Here is a 22,222-nt window from a genome sequence, read left to right on the forward strand (position 1 = left end):
CATCAAATCCTGTTTGACAGCAGCCCAGTTTTCCTTCCATTTGGAAGCTTTTGTAACTAATTATTACCAAGTCAAACTGTTTTCAACTGGCAGTTAAAAAATTAATAGCACAACTCAACTTTATATTAATTTTTATAAGAAAAAAAAAGACTGCTTAGTAAAGAAATATAACATTCTTCAATTAACTACAAAAGGAGAAAAGGAAACCAAACATATTCAGATCACTGACAGTAAATTTATCAGCTATTTCTTAAACTGAGCCACAGCATTTCAAAGACTACAAAGAACTGAATTCAAACTATTTATATTTCAACAATATCGTGATTTCAAAACAGTCAGAAGTGGGACTGTATAAACCTCTTTCACATTTGCTAACTCACATATTTCATTATCACTAACTAGACACCCAGGCCAAAAAAATCCCTGCATTTTAATCAATACATCAATCATTGGTTCATCATTGTATTGAAGAACTCTTCCTGACTCCAAGCAGAATGAACAAATAGCTTGTATCTTCCTGACATAAATTTCTATCATGATGTGAACAATTCAGTCCAAAACTTCGTTACCTTAATAGAAGGCTATAATTGATTCAAATACTGAGGAAAAGCTACAAAAGCTCTTTTACTATATTTATATCTACTATTTTTGCAAACAAATTAAAAACATCAAATAGTGGACATATTAAGACAGAATATACTAATATTGCAACTTTACAGTATTAACCAGTCTCAGATGAGCAAGAGGAACCAACTCACCAGGCTAGCTACAAGAGACTGAACAAAAACCATTAACAACTTTGTCCAAGACTTAAAAAGTTATATAATGCATAAAGGACCCAATGGAATAAGAAAAGTATTCTGTACAGAATTTGATTGTAACAGATCTAACAAAGCAGGGTCCATACTCTTCTCAGAACTAACCTGGCCATCTAGCTGTGCAGAGCAATCCAATTCCCTCTTCTTGCCACACACACACATGAAAAAGAAGAAAAGAAAAAAAACCAACCCACACCAAAAAAACTTTTACCAAGAAAGTAGGTGGTTCAGTGGAAGTCACTGGCCTGAAATTAGAGAAAAGTGGTAGTTTCTTCAGCAGCTTAAGCTACCATAACTGCAAATCAAATGGATGGTCCTGGCTTCCCCTGTGCTGCTGGCCAAGCACTTCCAAACCTTCTCACATAATAGTACCACTGCAGAATAAAAGGAATCCACGAGTTCATTCAAACAAGAACTTCTCCCATTATTCTGTGCAGTTTAGGCTGGATCAGTGAACTGAACGAACTCTCTATGCAGTGCTACCATGACTACATATGACAAAAACTAAACCGGGTTAAGTCAATTGCGAAACAACCTTCTCAGACTCAGCTGAGTGTTATGGGAAATACAACACTGAGAACAACTGAATTTGGACACATGTATGCACTCTTAACAATTTTTTTTAGGATTCACTTTAATTTGAAGATATTAAGCAAGCAAGTTAAGGTTCAGCTGGGACTTCTTTTTGTAAACTTTTTAACACTTTTTTTCTAAAACTTCCTAAAACCAGACGATTTTAAGAGTTTCTGCTTTGTTCAATTTTTATTGAAGTTAGAGAAATCAACTACATCTTAGAGAATTTAGATGCTAAAAGTCTATTTTCCCAGATCATTTGGTCAGTCATGACCTCAAAACAGTTAAACAAACCCACTCTACTTTTTATAGTTAGGAGTCCTCAAGGATAAGCAGCACTTCCTTTGCTAGCTTTGAAAAGGAAAGAGAGAATATGAGTCAAGAAATTAACAAATCTCTCATAAATAACCCCAAGATATTATCTACTAAAATTTTATCACAGCCCTGATGATGACCTCGTTTCTTTGTGACTTAGTACATCCCGCCTCTTCTAATACACATTAAGAGGGCATGGAGTGTCCGCAAGCATAATTTCCATGGGTGAAGTTTTCAGAATTAGGATAGTAAAGAGACTTTAGTTAATGGTTATACATTCATTTAGGTCATCATTAAGCACTCGTTGAAAAATTGTGTCACCATCATACTTCCATTTAAAACATATCTCTAAAAATATGTTAAACATGTTAGATTTTTAGAACTTTTCGGCAAAATCAACTTCTTTAACACAGACTAGGCAAGAAGTGGGGTTTCCAGAAGAGTCTGTGTGACTAACACAGCTGAATTTGTTAAGAGCACGTACTAAAGACCTTGAGGGTCTAAAATTAATCACTAGGGATTACTCAGATACTCAGTGCCTCTCTCTATTCCACAGACTTCTTAATTACTTTATCCAAAGACTGTTGTATTGAAAAATAAACGAGACCATGGAGCGACCAGCAGAATCCAGGTAGCATTCTCTCACCCGCACTGTCCAACCAACCAGCTACATAATAATAGACATAGATACAGCTACACCACCTAAGGCACTTAGGGCAAAATGGCAAGGCGGGGGGTGTTTTGTTTGCTGTTCTGGGGATTTTTTTGAAGGGTGGAGTCGGGGAGCAGGAGTTGTAACAGCTCAAGGTCAGGAATTTTATTTTTTAAAATCTGATATTTGAAGGTCTGGTATAATCTATGCCAGTAACCTGCCTCAAGGAGCAGTCAACAGCAGGTATTGAGGCAGGAAAATAAGAAACAGTACAACTGCAATGATCTTTCCTTGATACACACCTCACTTTCAGGCAGTCTGTGTTCCTCAAACTGACACTGCAACTCCAGGTTGCTAGAAATACAGCTGAAACATTTCATAGCCACTGGTGGTCCAGCCCTCCACAAATCTCTGAGGTTCCTCTCCGAACCTATGTGCACTTTTGGCTTCTACAAGAGTCAATGAATAGGACTTCCACAATTTAATTATTCACAATGTGAAAAAGTAATTTCATCTGTTTATTTCAAGCTTGCTGTTTAATAAAAAGACATGAGATTTCCTCGCATTTGTATTGAAAAGATGCTATATGATTGTTCTCTAGTCTCTTCTCATAGTTTTATATACCTGTTTGTCTTTTCCCTACTGCTAAAGAACTCAACCTGTTTCATCCCTCCTCATATAAAAGCTTCTTCATTCCTCTGGTCATTATTGCCCTCCTATATACACTGTGTAGACTGGGATCACCTAAACTTTTCCCAATTCTTGAGGATAATTCTGTGATTTATATCCAGAATTCTAATCCCAACATACACAGCCCTACAAGAGCTTTACAGTTTGGCACCAGAGATACTCACTGTGACAGAAGGAAATGATAGTGGGAAATTTTTAGGGAATTCTAATCAAACAACACAAAAACGAGATATCCAAGAAACTGGAAGTGAGTAACAAGCTTTTTGGTTTTTGCTTGCTAATAATATGAAGTCATAACATACTTACACATATAAGCAGAAAAATTACAAACTTAAACTTCAAAATAATTTAGATTGCTACCCAACTCATCTTCACTAGCTCCCCATGCGGAGAAAACATGGGCATATTGCAAAGACAGATGTGTCAAATGAAAGCCATACTGAACCTTCAAACCCAAAACACTAGGCTGCACACTGCCAGCCACACTGTTGTGGGAAAAAGCCATACCGAAGGTATAACCCAGGTGTGGAAACCCCAGTACAACAGTGAGAAGTGTAACAGAGTAACAAATACCAAGACAGACCATATTAGTGACAGCACCAGTTAACACAGGCTGTAATCTGCTAAAATTAAAAGATAAGAAACACCTCAACAACCTCAATTTAAAAAAAAAAATATGCAGCTTTGAAGAAACTTCAAAAGCATTTATGATTATTATCATTCTGCCACCCCACAAAAAAGTCAAAGACTTAATTAGTGTGGCTCAGGCGACATCTCACCTTGGTGGATCAGCACAAGTTACCATGCAAAGCTTGTTCTGTCGCACTCACACATACAACACTATATCTATATGCCACATGTAGGCCAGGCCTGTGCTACAGCCGTATATCTGCCAGGCTTCCAGACTGTGTGAAGAGAATTCCACATCCAGATGCGTGCTCTGAATGAGTATTAATGCACACTGACACAGTATGCTTGAGCTAAGCAAACTTATTGTCCCCGTACCACAGGGTAACCTGGTGGGACAGGTCACACCTGTTCAGACAGACTGTCACCATACATCTGGGAAGGTGTTGCAGCAATGACATCTCACTTATGGAATAGACCAGCTAGGACAGGCCCAAAGAAAACTGCCCAAATGAGTTCCAGAGATACATATACATGGTTATTAGGTCACAGATCATTCTATATTCTTTATAGCCCCCCCACCATCAGTAAAGACGAAATGTTCTTGAAGGAACTCTTTTTTTTTCTCTCTAAAAGATCCTTACAGTACAGAAGGTGGACTGAACAAGGAACAGTCTAAATCTTTCCTCTTTCTTTTAAATATTCAACATCTGATAAATTCCCTGCATGTTTCTGTCCAACTGATCTGGTAACTCAGACTCAAAAAAGAAATCCTATGATTACTTCAAAATGCTTAAGTCATGAGCAGGACTATAATGCCTTCAAAATATGGCACGAGGGAAGTATTATCTTTCTACGCTTAGTCTTAGAACTTGGGAATTTCAATGAACAAGATCCCTCATTAGAATCAGATGGGGACAGATGTACCTACATGGTGGGTGGGCATGGGTGGACATCAGACTCTCCAACCTCTCTAATGAGCAATTTCCCCAGATTCAGAGAAATATTTCATAAAAAGTTAAAGAGAAATGGCAAGTTGCCTCCTATTACCACTGGCCTAACTGCTTGGGCTGCTGCTTCTATAAAGCACAGTTTTTTTCAAAGAAAATTATTGTTAAAACCATTTGGCTGAAAGTGAAGACCTATTGAAAAGTACAGTCAAACTGGCAGCTTGCTCTTAAAATTCCCCCCACCACTTTTATAAGTATCGTTTTGCTTGTGGCTTTTAACAGCTGTTCACACACGCCTAAGCTAGATGTGAACTTTTATTTTCCCAAAACTAAACGGGAAGCTTTAAACAGCATCTGATTTAATTTTTTTTTAATTAAAAGTGGAGGTTAAAAGGACCGTGGAAATGGATGATGCAGCTGTGCTGATGCTAGGGAAAAGAATTCCAGAACAAGAAGTGAGGTAGAGTAAACACACAAAATAAGTTTCACGAAACTAAGTGCGCACCACACTTAAGTGATTTTGTTAGTTAATGTGAAGTTAACTCCATGTTTCTTCAGAAATGTTTTCCAAAAGTAAATTAAATTATATTGTATTTTGCAAATATAATAGAATTTGGCTATCTACTATGCTCTTCCCTCAGAGCAACCCTAAAATTAATTCCAGAATGAAGTGGCTTCACAGGTTCCAATATTATTCACAAATATATTTAGGAACTAGAAAACTCAGACACACAACTAGAAAACTCAGACACACAACTCAGAACTAGCTCACTAATACTGCCATATATTTACTGGTTTCATTCTCAAAAGAATTTAACTTCCTCTGCATTTAGATGTCTTCTTGGAATAATTAAATTTAGAATCAGATTTGCAATGGTACCAAAATACTGAAAGATGCAAGTAGGCATTCCTAGGGGGACTTCCTGAAGTACCAAAGCAACTACTGAGCAACTAGGCAATGGTTTAACCACATTTGGAAATCCCACCAGACAGCAGTCTATTTTTTTAAGCACCAGAATACTCACAAAATTCTGCCCTCTTAGCCTAATTACTTAATACATAGCACTAGATACTAAATTCAAACAAAGAAAAAACCCACAGAAAGAGAGTAAAAATGCCATGTTTTATTTCTACTTGTACACCTTAAGTAGAAAAGCACACAATGACAATATAATAATTCTAGATATTGCCACATATTTAAAGGGTCTTTTCTACTAAAACTCTAAGGGAAAACATAAAAGTATTTTTAAGGCAGAAAATTCATAGGATTATGAAGGAAATGCCACATTAATCCACATGGATTATATACCCTGTAGATTGTAACAGCTCCAAAAGAAATCTTTTCCAGTGCACTAGCACAGCTACTATTTAAACCAAAAGAACTTAGTAGTTCATCCATCAAATTTACTCAGCTAGAGAAGCTGCTTGAATTTTTATAAGTTGTCTAATATACTATAAAAGTATGCAAAGTAACTCACACTTCTCAAAACATAAGTATTTTTAAAAAAAATTAACAAAAACCAGGTGTCCATACCGGGCTGATGAAGCAGCACTCCCAGAAGACCTACAAATGGAAAGGAAAACCAACAACATTAAGAGCATTCCCTTTGCACCAAGCACAAGAGGCTAGGTGTAAAGAGAATGAAGAGGATAGCAAGTGCAAGAAGAGAGACATGTAATCTAGCCTGGATGTCAGAGCCTAATAGAGGGAGGCAGGTAGAAAATTTTAGTGATGCTGTTATTTGTTTGACTCCCTTGTCTACCCACATACAAGGGACTCAAGGATGAGAAATAAAACACTCATAACAAATACGAAAATCTGAACTAATCATAACCAGAAATCCTGAATATTCTAGTCAGGTCAAATAAAAAACACTACAACCTGGATCCCTGCCCAGGGTTCCTCTGGGACATAACTTGATATTGTCTTTGATGATATGAAGCCTTGATTTCCTTCAGGTTAGTTCCTTGCTGAATCCAAGGCACAGTCTGACAAATGAAACCCAGGTCACAAGTAAAACGTTTTATGCAGGTGCATATAAATTACATTTGTGCACTTTAACACATCAAACATAATAAAAGTTCACCACAGGTAAACACACTGATAAAGCAAATATAGCATTAATGTTTATGAACCTTCTACAAATAAAACCATACTTTAAGAACTGAGATTAATACTGACAATAATGATTCATAGTGCAAACAAAACATGTTTCGTATTAGAACAGAAAGAAAATTCAACTTCCATAACTACAAAGCAGTTATAATTCATTTTTTGATTTGTTGCCTAATAGTATTGCCCTCAGCACTACAGATATACATAAATCAATTATAAAAGTACTGCTCAATGAAAAGACAAAAGGAGCTATCAATGACCAATATACATTTGGCAGAAATACAGTTCCTTAATATTCCAGAAGTTAGCTGAAAAAAAAATTGGCCAAGCAACTTCAGAAAAGGATACACATTACAAATAATACCACAGAGATGCACCCACACTATAAAATGCTCAAAAATGGATGGCATGGAAACAGAAAATTCCTCATTCCCATATGATATGTCTTTGTCCAAAGAATACCAGAAATCCTCTTTCTTTTCCCTTCTGTCAGTTAGTATGACCCTAAATGTATGAGAAGCTAGCTCCCAAGAGGAGCACAGAGATATTACTGTCTTGAGAATTCCTAGTTGGAAGTGTTCTCCTCGGGTAAAACAACTACAAAAGCACGTGGTTCTGCAACCTAATATATAAAGGCATAACACAGTGAAACTAAACAAATTCAAATGGAAAGAAAGCATAACCATTTTCATCAACAAAGCAATATAATCTGCTCAGGATAAGGAAAGGGGTTTTACTGTGTGTTTGCTCGGTGTTCCCTTTGCACCTTGGTTCCCTAATCTCTGACTCTGTTAGGAAACTGACTTTGTCTCCTAATGGCAGCAGTGCATGCGGTTAGAGTCTGCATTGCTTGAGAGAAAAACTAATGGCCTTTCATAATGATCTATTCTAGTTCAATCTGAATTACTAGACATGAAGCAAGAGTCAAAGAGCAAAATATTATGACCTGTGCCATGCAGATCAAGCCTCATTATAAAACAGGGCTTGTGGCTAAAATCTCCAAAACAAATCTTGGTCACACTGATGTCAAAGGCAAAACAGTACTGCTGACAGTGGACCTAGACAGTTTTAAATTTGTAATTTTTCAGTTCCCTCTCAAAGCAGATCAAGAATATCCTAAAGTTTATCTTCCGATATCTGTCAATATGACAAAAATTTGGGTACTATTCAGCATAAACATCGCAATTAAAATAATCATTCTATGATAATTTATTTCAAAATGAAGAGATGAAGGGAGTTAACAGTTGTTTTGGTGACTTAAAAAGCAAAAGATTTGAAAGTATGCTTGAATTTTGAAGAATCCATGTACAGGACATTTTTCTGTCCATTTTGCTCTCTAATGACCTCCTTACATTATAAGTTCATTGCCACGCTCTAAGCTTAAATATATGAAGGAAATGTCAATGTTCTTTCACTGCTTTTGAAGCCAATGAGACCTCTTGGAACAAATCAGGATAAGCGTATACCATGGGACTGTGACGTTGTTATAGTACTTACTCTTTCATGAATAGTAATTACTCCAGCAAGTGTGTAAAGCAGACAGGCCCAGTTGCATAAGGCTCAATGCAAGTTTTATGAACTGCAGAAAAGCATGATTAGTATGGGGGGAAAAACATGTTTCACACTTTTATTGTAAAGAACATGAGAATCTCACAGAAACTGCCAGAACAGATGTTCATAAATTGGGCCCTTAATCTGCAGCACTTTCCAGGTTTTAAGCTATATCCACTGGTCTGTAGAACATATTCCTCTCTTTTTAATATAATTCTTCTGTTTAGTTTTTTTAATAAATAAGTTTATGACTTTAGTAGTGTTGCCAGCTGTTCAATTTTGATTTACTGTCAGAGTCTGCTTTAATATATAGTGGCTTTTGTGGCTTACCCGTATAGATTACATTTTAAGCTTCAAGATATCACTATAAAGCAGCTGGAAAAAGTACTGGCTGTGCTCAGAAACCAGCATTATTGCCCTAGTGATCAACCACTTAAACATGCAACTACACCAGTAACTGTTCTCTAAAAACCTTTTGGATACACCATTCCCAAAACAAAACTGCAAAACTTACGGTGTAAGAGGAGGTCATCTTAACATATGTACTTAAAAAAGCCAGCCCAGTAAAATTGTTAATTATTAATTAGGTGATGTATTAGCTGCCAACACAGATCTCTACAATGACAGTTCTTTATTCTTTCATTACATTGTTTCCTTTACTTCTACTGTGTAGCTTGAGACAACTTAAGAAACAAAGACCGTTCACATTAAAAAAGAAAAAAAAAAACACCAAACATATAAGTTCAAACATTATTAAGTCCAGACATTTTCAGTAATTGTTCTTGATAGACATCAGTAGTGTTGTGGAAAGTTACAGTTACTGTAGCGTGACAAGAACTGAGTAAAGAATACAGTAACTTCTAGGAAAACCCAGAACCCTTCTACAGTTTGAACTTATATTCCATATTTACTGCTTTATACAGTGCTTTCTAGAAAATTTCTCTACAGCATTGTTTACTGAATATTGCTCTGAAAAAACTGTCAATACTCTTCACACAGAACCACTTTTAACCTTGCAGAATTGCAACATAACCAGACTAGGCAAGTACAGGGTAATGTTATTAAAATTAACTACCACAACAGTATTCTTAGATTTGAACAATGGATCAAAATCAAAAACTCTGGAAACTCTCTACAGTTGGACCAGTCCAGAATCATCAGTCAGAACTACCAGGGGTTTTTTATTACATTGAAAACTGCTTTTTCTGCTCAAAAAGGCTCCTTTTTCCATATAAAACTAACTCCCTAAGAAAATTCCAACTAAGAGAACAGAACAGTTTGATTCAGAAAGATCAGTATGGTGCCTAATAAGAGGGGTTTTTTGTTTGTCTTACACTGTTATTTTCTCCCAAGTTTGGACTTGCCAGCTGGACAGTATCCATGATGCATTACTCTCATAAAGTCCTATCATACCTAAGAGGATGTGATACATCATGGAAGACATAAAGGGAAAAATAAAACAAAACCAAAACCAGCCTTTATATCCACAGCATCAGGAGCATAGCCTGTAGGAGAACGGGAAGAGAAACATCAGCACTACATTTCCCATGAGACATAGCAGTGGCATCTCCAAACCCAAATACTTCAAGCTTTTCCATAATGTTTTGAAGGGGGACTGCAAAGTAGACTCCAAAATGTCACCATTTTCTATGTGGACAGCAGAACATAAGAATATTTTTGAAACAGTTCAACAGCCTGAACAACAATTCCTATACACTGCTTTCTTCATTCTGCATGCCTACAGCAATTTACTTTCCAAACTTCTCCTGAAATGTATAAAGAAAATTTTTCACAACTGAGGGACTCTCTTTCTTTCCACAGTATCAAAGGTGTGCTATCTGTACAAATCTTATTTTTTCCAGCCTTAATTTTAAATTATCTACTACAAAAAATGCTTACAATTGCAAATTCCAGCATTTTAAAGTTGTCCTCAATACACGAAATTATTATATCCCAGTATTTTTCAAAAGCAAGCCTTTCTTAAGACATTTTACTATTCTGTGTGTTCCATTCAACTATTTAGTCTGTAGCTTTTTTAGAGTTTGTGCTGTTTAGCATCGAAAACAAAAGAGCAATGATCCTGATGGCAGTTTTCAAATGTTATTATGTAGGAATGCTTAGGAACAAGTTCTCTAGTCAAAGTCAGAAAAAGATAATGTTATCCTCTTTCTGTATATGTTTTTCAAAACTTTAATGAATTCTATCATCACATACTAATATTATACTAGTATGATATGTCCCTATTACCACACATAATTAAGGAAACATATTGGACAATACTTACCACAAAAGAAAAACCACATGGTATACATATAAAAAAAGTAATCCAAAATAATATTATAATCTAGAGCTTAGTCATGAAAACACCAGAGTAAACTTGGAGCAGCTCATCTGAAGTCACTAAACGTGCTCTAAATTTACACCCATGTAAACTATCAAAATTTTTACCTTAAGGTCAGTGATTCCCCATACTGAACAAAAGAATGCAACAAATGTGATATGGCTCATTTTACAGTTGTAAAAATTTTTAAGTGTTAAAACTACTAATCTGGATGAGATGGGATAGTTACTCCTTGTGTTCACAGCATCAAAGGACGAATGGATGAAATTAAATTAAACCTTCTCAAAAGGTTCAGCAGAAGTTACATATTTACAATTCCCTTGTCATATTTACAAAATATACTATTGCATTGTTAAACAAGGGAGACAAAACTTTGAAAGCATTACTTCTGTGAAAAATTTGAGTTAAAAAAGCTAAAATATATAATGAAAATTTCATAGGGAACTCAGTATTTTTTAAATAGAAACTATGTACAATGTACATAAAGCCCTCCTCTTTTAAGACTTTCTTTTAAATAAACAAAGTAGAGTTCTAATTTACCATTCATCATCATTGTAATCCACCTCCTTAATCAACATGTTTCAGCAAATCTTAATCGATTTTTAACATTGATTTTTGGCACTACAGAATCTTAGGTCTCTCCTTTGAAAACAACAAACATGTTTTGAGGTTATCTTCCATATCATGAAGGCTGGAAGCACAGAGTGTAAATAACAACAATAATAACAGCAATGCTGTCTACATTTAAACCACCTGGCTTATCTCAGTAAACTGTTAAGATCAAACAAAGTTCGATACTGGGTAGTAATTACTCCCATGGTAACACCACAGTCTCATATTACACAGACAAATAATGAAATACCTCTTTGGAAATACCTGGTTTTTTGCTCAAAAACCCCCCAACCTATAAAATAAACCAAAACAGATAGCAAAAAGAAATTGCAGCTCATTCAGAACTTCATCAAGGTGTATTATCTCAAATACTAGAACAATGAAGAATTCTTAACTAGAGGTGCTAATGTCAGGAAAGTATTGAGATGCTTAAGATCTATCAAAAAAGCCACACATTTAACAGAGTATACATTCTCCTATACTGAAATGGTCATCATAAACTCAGAATGTATCATTATATCAAGTTATGGAGCTATAACTGGGCTAAACTTGAAACAGTACCATTAATTTTTTTCTTCTCTTGCAAATCCCCAATAAACATGATAAAGTCCTGACAATTTTAAACTACACATACAATGCATTCCCCATAATTTTTCTTCTTCATTCTTAAATTTGCATGCACATAGTTCATACTATGCCACTAAAAGAGGCCAATTTGAACACTCATTTATCTGTTTTCTATTGTATTTTGCTCCTAAAGGATCTGACAGCAAATTATTTTGAAAAACAGCAACAGAGCAAGAAAATCCTAGAGTATTATCTTACCTCTAAGAACTATTATCTCTGTAAGAACTTCAAATTTTCTAAAATATTTTCAGGACAATGTTTCAAAATTTCATTTTTCATACTACAAACTCCTATTAACCATATTAATGGAGGTTATCCATTATGACTATTCCCCATATTAACATTTTATCCTCTAAATTGAGCTGAAATAATTACTGGCTACTTTCAATAAAAATCTTAAATTTTTATGGTTCATTGGAATAAATAAAAAAAGCTTGCAAATTCCCTGCTGATTAGAAAAAACCTCTCTTGCACACTTTCTGCCTGTACAGAGTAGTAAACGTATTCAATTACTATATACGTTTCAGTTAAACTTGCAGTGTACACATAAATACTGTACAACTGTTACTATATTTATTTGTCTGACTCTGAAACTGTGAAGCATTACAAAAAGATTATTTTGTTGACATATCTAGCTTTTAAATAGAAAATAATGCTACAATAGCACTTGTCTTTTTCCCACCTTGTCCAAAATCCTAATACTAATGCCCTTTTCAGACTTGAAATTTGGTTATCCTCTCTCATCAACTTCCTTCAATAATAATATATGAGAATATATTTCTACAGTAGCTAGTGGAGACATTCCTACAAATCAATGTGCTGCAGTGATACAGAAATAAAAGCTTATTTCACTGTAATGATGCTTCCAGACTTCCCTCAAGTCAGGTGGTTACTTGCAGTTAATGATCTGTGACATACCACACAAGTAGTCCTAAAAAGACTTATTATCCACTGCATGTGCAACAATATTTGCTTTATGGATGGCTAAATGAATGAAGACATTCAATGTAACTGTAAAAGTAAAATCAAAAGAAAACTTACAAGTAACATGTTTTCTTTGAGTAAAAGAGCTGTGAACATTTTCCATTAATACTTAACCTTTTGCTGGAGCAGTGCAACCACATATAATGCTTGAATCCATAAAGCCCAAGAGCTGCTCAGGGTTAACACAGATTAACTGCCCCCAATCAAATGTTGTAACTTTTAAAAATTTGAGAGAGCTTCACTCCACTAATGAAATCAAATTGCATTTATGTCATATGGCAAAGGTGGCAGCAGGACAACTTGCAAAGCAAATAAATTCAGTCCTGCCTTAAAAACAGGTATTTTTTTCAATCCAATAAAACAGACATGAAATTGACTGGGTTTAAAAACTACATATTTTATGCTGCACTGATTTCCATGAATATACTAATAGAAAAGAATATATATTAACTTAAAATAAGCTACAATCTAATAGTACAATATCTCCCATGACTCTCAGACTGTGCAGACATTCACACATTTTCTGTTTATAATTTTTTTCATTTACTAGACTCAGCTTTTGTCCACCATATGTCCACCGTAGATTAACTATTCCCTTAGGTACAATTAAGGGCTTTCCATTTGTTGTAAGAAGACCTAAGTATGAAGGACGCAGCCAGAAAAAACATTTCTACCTAAACCAAAAACAGAAGCACATTCAGCCTGGACTATGGTTTATGCAGCATCTTTTTTATTAGACGTATGTCTACATTGCTAAATAAACTACAGACAAAATCCATGGAAACAGTAAGAGATCTCTCAGCATTTCATTTGTGTATTATTATAAAAACAGGATACATATACTGTTCTAACCTTTGTATTTAAACGGTTTACTTCTATTCCCATTTTTCAATGTCATCTTTAAAGATTTTTCTGAATTTGAGCATAACTATCAGTGAATGAGAATATATTATTTACTGGCACTTCTGTCACACTGGCGTTTATGTTCCAACTATTCTACCAGGTCCTTGAACTTGGATTTAGTTCTTGGTTGGTCTTAGCAGGCAAAACGTATGTGCGCAAATAAAAAAATGAAGTGTAACCTCAAGATTTTAAGTGCAGGAAGAAGAAACAGGGTTATTCATAGTCACTAAAATAAAAAAACATAACAACTGTCTGTCAGTTGGACTACTTCATGACTATCCTCACTTTCTTGTTAAAGCACTGTATGATCTGAATGAGAAAACATTAATTTCAGCAAACCATTCAATCTGTCCTGGTTCAGATGAATGCAAATTCATTGACTTTCATAGAATTACACCCTAGTCTCTGTCTAGCTGTACAAATCTCAAACTCAGACATGCGGTATAACAGTAATATATCTTCTGAGTGCAAGATGTATATATTCTTCAGCTTCATCCCTGTACCAAATCCCATACTGCAGCAGAACACAAATCAAAAAGCAAGCTCACTACTAACTAATCCTAACCATGATCAACAACAGAAGCTCATCTTAAGACAGGCCAGGCAGAAAATTATGATCATTATTATTAATTATCTTTTGAGCAGCATGACAGAAAATATTTCCACTTTCTAGTCTTTTGTCTTTTTTTTTTTGTTCGTACTGTGGCACAGGCCACTTGGCTTTTGAGAGCCACCATCAAAACCAATCCTGTATACATGCTCCAGTAATGGCTGCAGCACTGGGTCCAGAAGTCTAAAAATCTGCCTTTAGCCAGGTGATTTAGCAGCTGCTGTGTCCACTGTGACTGCTCATCCAAGAAATCATTTTATGAAGGATTCTGAAAGGGTCCAAGTAAAACATGGGCTGATTTGCAATCAGATGCAACAGATACATTTATCACAGCAGATTACATGAAGACTGGGGCCAGAATGGAGTATATATGCCCAGATGCTTGTGATCTATCCTGCTAGGTGTTTTACCTTCTCAGACAATGGAATATGTCTAAATAAATACTACACAACAGCAATAAACCTTCCTTCTTTTGTTCTGTATAATTTTCTGTGAGCTCAGCTACTTTCTAAAAATCAACACTTGAGGCTCAGGCTCCATTCATGTATCGCTCTGTGGCATGTATCACAGTTTAGCAGACTTGCCCACATGGCAATTTAACAGCCATAATTAAATAAATCACTTTGGCAGTGATGGTAGACAGCACCATTAATATTAAGCCAAGCATGATTTAGGATCAAAATCTTGCAAGAGAGATGCTTTCTCAGATAAGCAAGGTAGTTTTATCACTCAAAAATGTGTCTGTTTCTAGATTGCTCCCATCCCTAAAGTAATACAGACCACATTCTGATACTGCATTGGAAATATATTATTATGGTGAATGAAAGATCATTTTCACCTGTGATTTTCCCTTTCATTAATTTAAGTTTCTTGTTAAAAATAATTCTTAAAAGTTTCCCGACCATTGAAATAAACAAATCCATAAGACTGCAATTTTCTATTAATCTTACGAGTTTGCTGAGACAAACATTCTATACATATTTTAAAACAGGGTAGCATTCTACATTTATTCAAATGAGTTGGTAAATTGACCGTAGCACAGGACAAGGTTTTCTTTTTAAGAGAGTCTCTACATGTAAGTAGTTTACCCTCCAATCCCAGGAGCATGTGTGAGGCTCAGGTGACTGGACCTGCTGTCAGGCATACAAGAACTTTAGTTTAATTAGGCATAAGACTCAAAAGAACAGGGGTCTTTGCATTTGCTCCTCAACGCTTGTCTTAATTACAGGTGAAGGACCTAACAAGTGCAAGCCCACAGGAAACAAGAACAGAAAACAGCTGGAGGAAGTTGGGAGGGACAAGAGAATGAATGTATAGTTCTGAATTTTAATAAGCCAGAATCCAAACATGAGTATTAATGAAGAAATTTTCTGAGTACAACTGAGGAGACTAAGCATATAAGGCAGTAACAGAGTCCAAAAGCAGACTGCGAATGTCCTGTTGCCAGCCAGATTCACATTAGTACATAGTACACCAAACATTCATTCGTATCTGGGCTGGAAAATGTTTCTTTCTGCACTCAGATAAGATAGGTAAAAACATTTTACGTTTTATGTAAATGCAAGCTAAAGGGTACACTAAAATGTAACCTTTAAACTTCGCACTGTAACAGCATACCACTTCCTGTTCAGAGATAGCACTCCAAGATCAATTAATCATGGCTGAGACGAACTAACCGTCAACATTCTTAATTAGTGTTGATGCATTCTCCTCTGTGCCCTCATCTGTCATGAAGACTGTTTAAAAATCTGAGTTATTAGTCTTTATTGAGGAGTGGATCTGGTTAATATCTCTAAGAATAGAAATCATTCATCCATCCACTATACACTGGTACCTGATAATTCCTACCCCCTATAGAAGCTACAGATAACCACTGCCCTAAGACCATCTCGGTAGCTATAAATCAAAATGAGTGTAGCTCCTATGCAACCTGGGTTAATTTTTGTTTAAAATATATCGGCTGAAAATGTTGGTACGACACTTGAGGAGACTGCTTATAGATTAGTGCAGAGGAAAATATATAAAGTAGTCAAGGTAGAAAGGAAAGAAACACATCAGTCATACAAAACACAGTAAAACCTCTCTAATTCACACTACTAGAAGATCCATTGCGATTACTGAACTTTGTCAATACCAAATTTAAGCCAAGATCCCAAATGCACAAAACACAATTCATTCGCTTGATAACTATAGTTTCATTTCTATTACACAATATAAGTCAAAGTATTTGACAGCAACATATCCATAAAAGTTTTAAGTTACCGCATTGAAACTCAAAAGCATTTGTTAGTCTTAATAAGGTTTACTCCCCTGTTTCTGGTACAAATGAAGTGGTATTAGCAACACAGAAATAAGCACACTTCAAATATACTTTGTATTAAATAAGATTAAAATACCACAAAATAAGTTACAAGGAAAGGTGAATTTAAGATTCAATGCCAACTGTAAATTTTAGGATTAATAAGATCTTATGACTTAAAATTAATATGAAAAAGAAAATTTCTACGCTAAATTTTACAGTTCCTTTTGTTGTTTACCAAACACACAGACAAAAAGCTATGGAAAGACAGAGAAATAACTGAAAATCAGGCATAAATGTGGGAAGCAGCTCTGGGCAAGATCTTGACTCAAATCAGTTTTTTACTTTCTCTGACCAAACATGTAGGTTAGCTTATGGAAAAAAAAAAAAAAAAAGTGTGGGAAGGAAGAATGAAAAATAAATCTAAGCACGTGGAGGAAGATAGTCACCTTAAATAAAGTACCATTTTCATAAAGGAGGACTACATCTCTGAAGGTCTTGTTCTTCCAATAATTTTTAATAAATTAGTGAACAATGACAGTCCTTCATCTTAGATAATCCTGAATAAAAAACAAAAGAGGAAAAACACAAAAAAAAAAGAAGAAAAAAAGAGGGGTGGGAAGGTCCAGAATTTAGGAGATCTCAATGAATACTACTGTACTATTTTCAAATAAATTTCTGATGGATGAGAGACTGGAGACTGATTGGAGCTTTGTATGTAGAAATCACCCTTCCAATGTTTCATGAGTAAATATTACTCTCTTACAATCACAAGAGGACATTTTAATAAATTGCCACACTCTGAAGTTAATTATCATGCTTTAAACAGACACAGTAGCTTACTGCATTCATGCTTCTAATCTATTGCAAAGTACAATAAAATAGTCAAAACTAGCACTGATTCATTTAAATCAGCACTGAACAATTTCAAATTTGGTGGAATACTGAAGAAATTCCTGCAAGCCTAACACATTTTACAGAATGACTACAAATTGATACAAAAAACACTAACAAATCATGCAGGTTTATAGATAATTTAACAATTAGTACACAATTATGCACCATATACTACTATACCTGATGTAATTTGCTTTCAATGACAAAGTTACCCAAGGAAATTATTTTTATCTAATAGAATTAATGTGTTTCATTTCAGTTTTCTATATTACATTGTGAAGAAAAACACTGCTGTTTTCTTCCAAGCTTTTCTTTTTTAAACTATAGCTTTATTCCTATTTCTGAAGCACTACAACAGAGATCACAGGTGTATTTATCCCAAAATGGTAAAATACACATTTCTTTCAGACAGTATTAGTAAGTGAAAATGGTCAAATGAAAGACTAAGTCAAGCTAAGTATACTTAAAAGAGCAGCATTAAATTTAGGCCAAGGTTTCAAAGTGGATTGTTTCAGCTGGGCTTTCAAATTCTTATCTAGGTATCTAAATACTGGCCCAAGGCTTTCCAGTTGCCATGAATGAAAATAAGTGCATTCTTGGCAATTTTTTAAAACATTTCTCAGAAAGAACATTAAGTGTTAGAGTAACTTGCCTGTAGTTATAGACGTTTCTAGTCTTTAAGTGAGCATACCTGGATATTTTCCTAAAAGACATGTATAGCTCAAAAAACAAGTACAATCCTGAGACAGAATCTACTGACTGAAAGCATTTCTCCTGTATGATGTATGAGGTCAAAGAAGTTCATCAATTCATCAGATGGCTTTTCTTGGATTTAAACCTATTATTGCTCTTGCATTGCAATCAAGTGTCTTATCAGTGAGTAAAGAAGTTGAGCTATTCTGAACATAGTGATTCCACCCAAAGATTAGTACTGTTAGCTTTATCCTTTCATAATATACAAGAGTCAACACCATGCTCCTATATACTTACCTTGTTTTCTATTTATGTAACAAGAAGAGCCTGACTACAGCCACCTCTCACAGGCCATTAAATATGAGGTGGAAGCCCTCCTAGATATTCTTCCCCTATTATAGAATTCAGAAAAGCAATACAGTTCTAAAAGCTTAATTTTTATCATGCTGAAACAAAAATAAGGCAAAAAAATGATGTCTATGAACAGCATTCCCTGAATACTCAGTATGTGCAACAACAACAAATACCCTTAGGATCACGTGAAAGAAACAGTTTGATTTTTTTCTTCATACATAGCTTCTGAAGGAAAACAAGGTAGCAAGCACATTGTCCCATCAGCTGCTACTTTCATAAAATGAAAGCCCTTTCACTAGTCAGTGTCAGCATTTATCTGGAAACTCACCTGTGAAACCATGTTCTATTTACAGATGTGCCCAAGGAAATACTTGGATTTTAAAGCATTGCAGGCATGTATACGAGAAAAATATACATACTTAAGGTATATAACAGAAATAAAACTTCAAATGGAAACCAGTGCCTGATTTTCTACCTCTATGGTGTCATTGCAGCAAAAGAACATCATTTATCCTATGTTACAGTGTATCTTACTGTAAATACTTCACAAGATTTGCAGAACTCCAGCTAGGAAGTCCAATTTGGGGTCAAAATATAAATCAGTGAAACATATTTTTCATTTGAATTTCAACAGAATCCGTATTATTGACTCTGGTCTGCTAGAGTACAACACTGTCTATGTTACACTTTTAGAATTGATATTTATATATTGTAACTCTAAGAGCTTCTCTATTTTCTTCCCAGAAAATATGTAGTCTTTCATAATTAATACAAAATGTTACAGCATCACAGTAGCAACACTACAGTTAATGGTTTTGAATGAAAATGTTGTCTCTACATTGTTTTCAAATGCTTTTAAAGAATACTAACTTGCTGGATGAGGTCTTTTTTTCAGGTTTGTTCATGATATGGACATTGTGACATGGGCACTAATTACCTGGAAAGTCAAAAAAAATCAAATCTCTTTTTTGTTGTTCAAATAAATACATTTACACTCTTTAAAAAAATCTGTATCTGCTTCCACCACTTTGTTTCTAAAATTTCTTTATGTTGCTTTTATCCTCTTCAACAGAACAAGGGTAAGAGCGCCAGGATCAAGACCTCAGATATGCTAATAAGGATATTTCTGTAAGATTTCTTAGCTGGAAATGTGGGAATTTGGAATCCATCTAATTGGGAAACTAACTAGGTGATGGTTATTTAAAGCAGCATACTTTGGTGGTCAGAAGAAAACCATTATATCATACTTAAGTGATCAAAAAGAGAACAGGTTAAAAAATCCCAAAACAGGAAATGCATAACCTCGTGCAAAAACTGACAGCATGCAAAAAAAAGCCTAATAATCAACCCATAAATATTATGCCTAGTGCGTACTGTACTTATTTTAAATAATATATACTAGTAGCTAATTTAGCAGTCTCTTGACACAGAGAACCATGAAATATACCTGTTATTAGATGCAGAAATGCTTCCCAGTTCTCCATTCTAGATGCTTGCCATAGCTATATCCCGAAGCCCTATCAAATTCAGACACGGGTGAGCGAGATCTCTCTACTCCTGTGTGCTGCTCTCCAAGTAAAGAAAGCACAGGCAGACAGGCTGCAGGCTAGGCAAAGCATGATGCAGCAAATCCCTCAATCTAACTGCCCACAACCAGAATCCTGAGGTACACCCAAATATGTCATCTGTACGCAGCAACAACACACAAGACAGTATTTAGTTTCATTTTACTCTAGATATATATATCCTGTGCCATTATGTCAATAGAGTAACATCCAGAGTATATCAATTAATATTTAAGTATGAATAACTTACTTTTATTTCCAACCAAGGCCACAAGTGGCTGTGTTTCTGATTCTTCATTCACTTTTTTTACCACATTATACCAGTCTTCTAAATTTTCAAAACTCTGGCCATTGGTAATATCATAAACCAAGAGAATACCCTAAATAAAAAGATATATTTAAAATGTTACACGTTGTAAAAATATTTTAACATGGTAAAATTTGCATCAGTCTAAATTGTTATTATTATTATTATCATAAAATAGAGCATTCACAAATAATGGCATTGTATCTTTTGAGGAATAATTAAAGGAATTATAAGTTTCTGTAATAAACACATTTTGTTACAGTATTTCTCCTGCATTACATGTATTCCAAATTCAGATGCTAACTGAACTACAAGGGAAGAATAAAAAATGGCAATTCAGTAAAGAGCACAATCAGGTATATTAGAAATATTCCAAATGGTATATGCTTTATGAAAAACCAAAAAAAGCACTTCACACTAATAGTAAGATAAAAATCACACTGGAGAAGGACTTTTATTTTAGCTAGTATTATTAGTAGTTTCACTGTTCTCTTTTTGAAAAAAATGAAAAATAAAAGCAGTTCAATTGTACATTTCTGCACATGTCATGTTTCTGCCTTCCTTTGGGGAGAAAAGCCAGATCCCTTCTTTCACTGTTATAGAAGACAAGAAGTACTGGCAAGCTTTAAACTTTCAAAGGAGAAGCTAAAGATGTGGTCAAAAGTCAAAAAGAAGGGAGCCCCATCTATTCCAGAGGTTTTGGGCTAGGCTACAAGTAGCAAATACTCAAAGCAGACACTACTGAGGGATCCTCAGAGCTAATATCCAATATTATAAAGCACAGACTATTAACAGCCCAATGTCCACCTTCTTCCCTCCATAATTCTAGAGATCAGCTCTCACAAATCACACTTTTCTCAATTATGGAGTCTTCCATCCCTGCTTTCCACTACACCCTAAAAAAGTAAGTATCTTGTAAATGAGGAATAAAGTCAGAAGTGGCTTCTGTTGCACTTGTTCCCATGGAGTTCACATCTGGGGAAAAAAAAAAAAACCTGCAACTGCACACTGTTACGCACATGAAATTTTCACAAATATTCTAAAAAAACAATACAATGCATACAAAATTAGCTGGTTCAATGACCCACTGTCAATAGAAAAGATTTTTCAAGTCAAGTTTTTTCAGGCATTTGTCTGGGCCCAGCTTTACTTGATAGTTTCATCAGGAGTGTCTTGGATCACGGAGAGTACACACTTATTAAATTAATTTCACAGATGACAACAAACTGGTAGAGACTGCAAGATTATTTGAGGAGAGTTCAGATTATATGATGAGAAATAATCTAAAAATAATAGGATGCAATTCAATAAGTACCATGACAAGTTCAAAGGAAGCAATACTCAACTGCACAATAGGAAACATCTGGCTTTGTAGTAGGTTCTATACAACAGGATCAAGAAGTTATAGTAGATCACAGTTGAATATGTCGAGCTTATTTTGTAGCAAAAAGGCAAATATCACACTGGCATGAAACGTTCCAGGTGAAATAATGCATCCAGCTTTGGACATTGAATGTCAAGAAAAGGGTAGACTACAAGAGACCAGTAACAATATCAGAGGTTTAGAAGTCATGACTAACATCAGAACATTGAAAAAAATGGACTGTTTCAATAAACACAAGACTGATGGTAGGCATGATGATACTGGTAAAAGTTTCAAGAGAAGATAACAGGAGTTCTCTTTTTATATGCTCTCATACATAGTCTGCAGATGACACTAAATTGAGAGGACCAACCA

At 35.0% G+C, this 22,222-nt stretch overlaps 1 protein-coding gene across 5 annotated transcripts in view; it reads right to left on the minus strand.

Annotated features, from left to right (window-relative positions):
- Positions 1 to 22,222, minus strand: part of RAB28 (RAB28, member RAS oncogene family) — a 66,765-nt gene that overhangs the window by 24,272 nt on the left and 20,271 nt on the right. For 3 of the 5 annotated variants that reach the window (XR_012623029.1, XM_074822141.1, XM_074822140.1), the window contains exons 4-5: positions 20,428 to 20,557; positions 6,160 to 6,189 (exon numbers count right to left, since the gene is read on the minus strand). Coding sequence is in view for 4 of the 5 variants with exons in the window: in XM_074822141.1 (XP_074678242.1) it covers positions 6,160 to 6,189; positions 20,428 to 20,557 (160 nt within the window). In the remaining variant the exon portion in view is untranslated. The remainder of the gene's footprint in view (positions 1 to 6,159; positions 6,190 to 20,427; positions 20,558 to 22,222) is intronic. The other 2 variants (XM_074822143.1, XM_074822142.1) reach the window with 1 other exon arrangement.

The sequence above is a fragment of the Strix aluco genome, chromosome 4 (genome assembly GCF_031877795.1).
Source record: "Strix aluco isolate bStrAlu1 chromosome 4, bStrAlu1.hap1, whole genome shotgun sequence".
Lineage (NCBI taxonomy): Eukaryota > Metazoa > Chordata > Aves > Strigiformes > Strigidae > Strix > Strix aluco.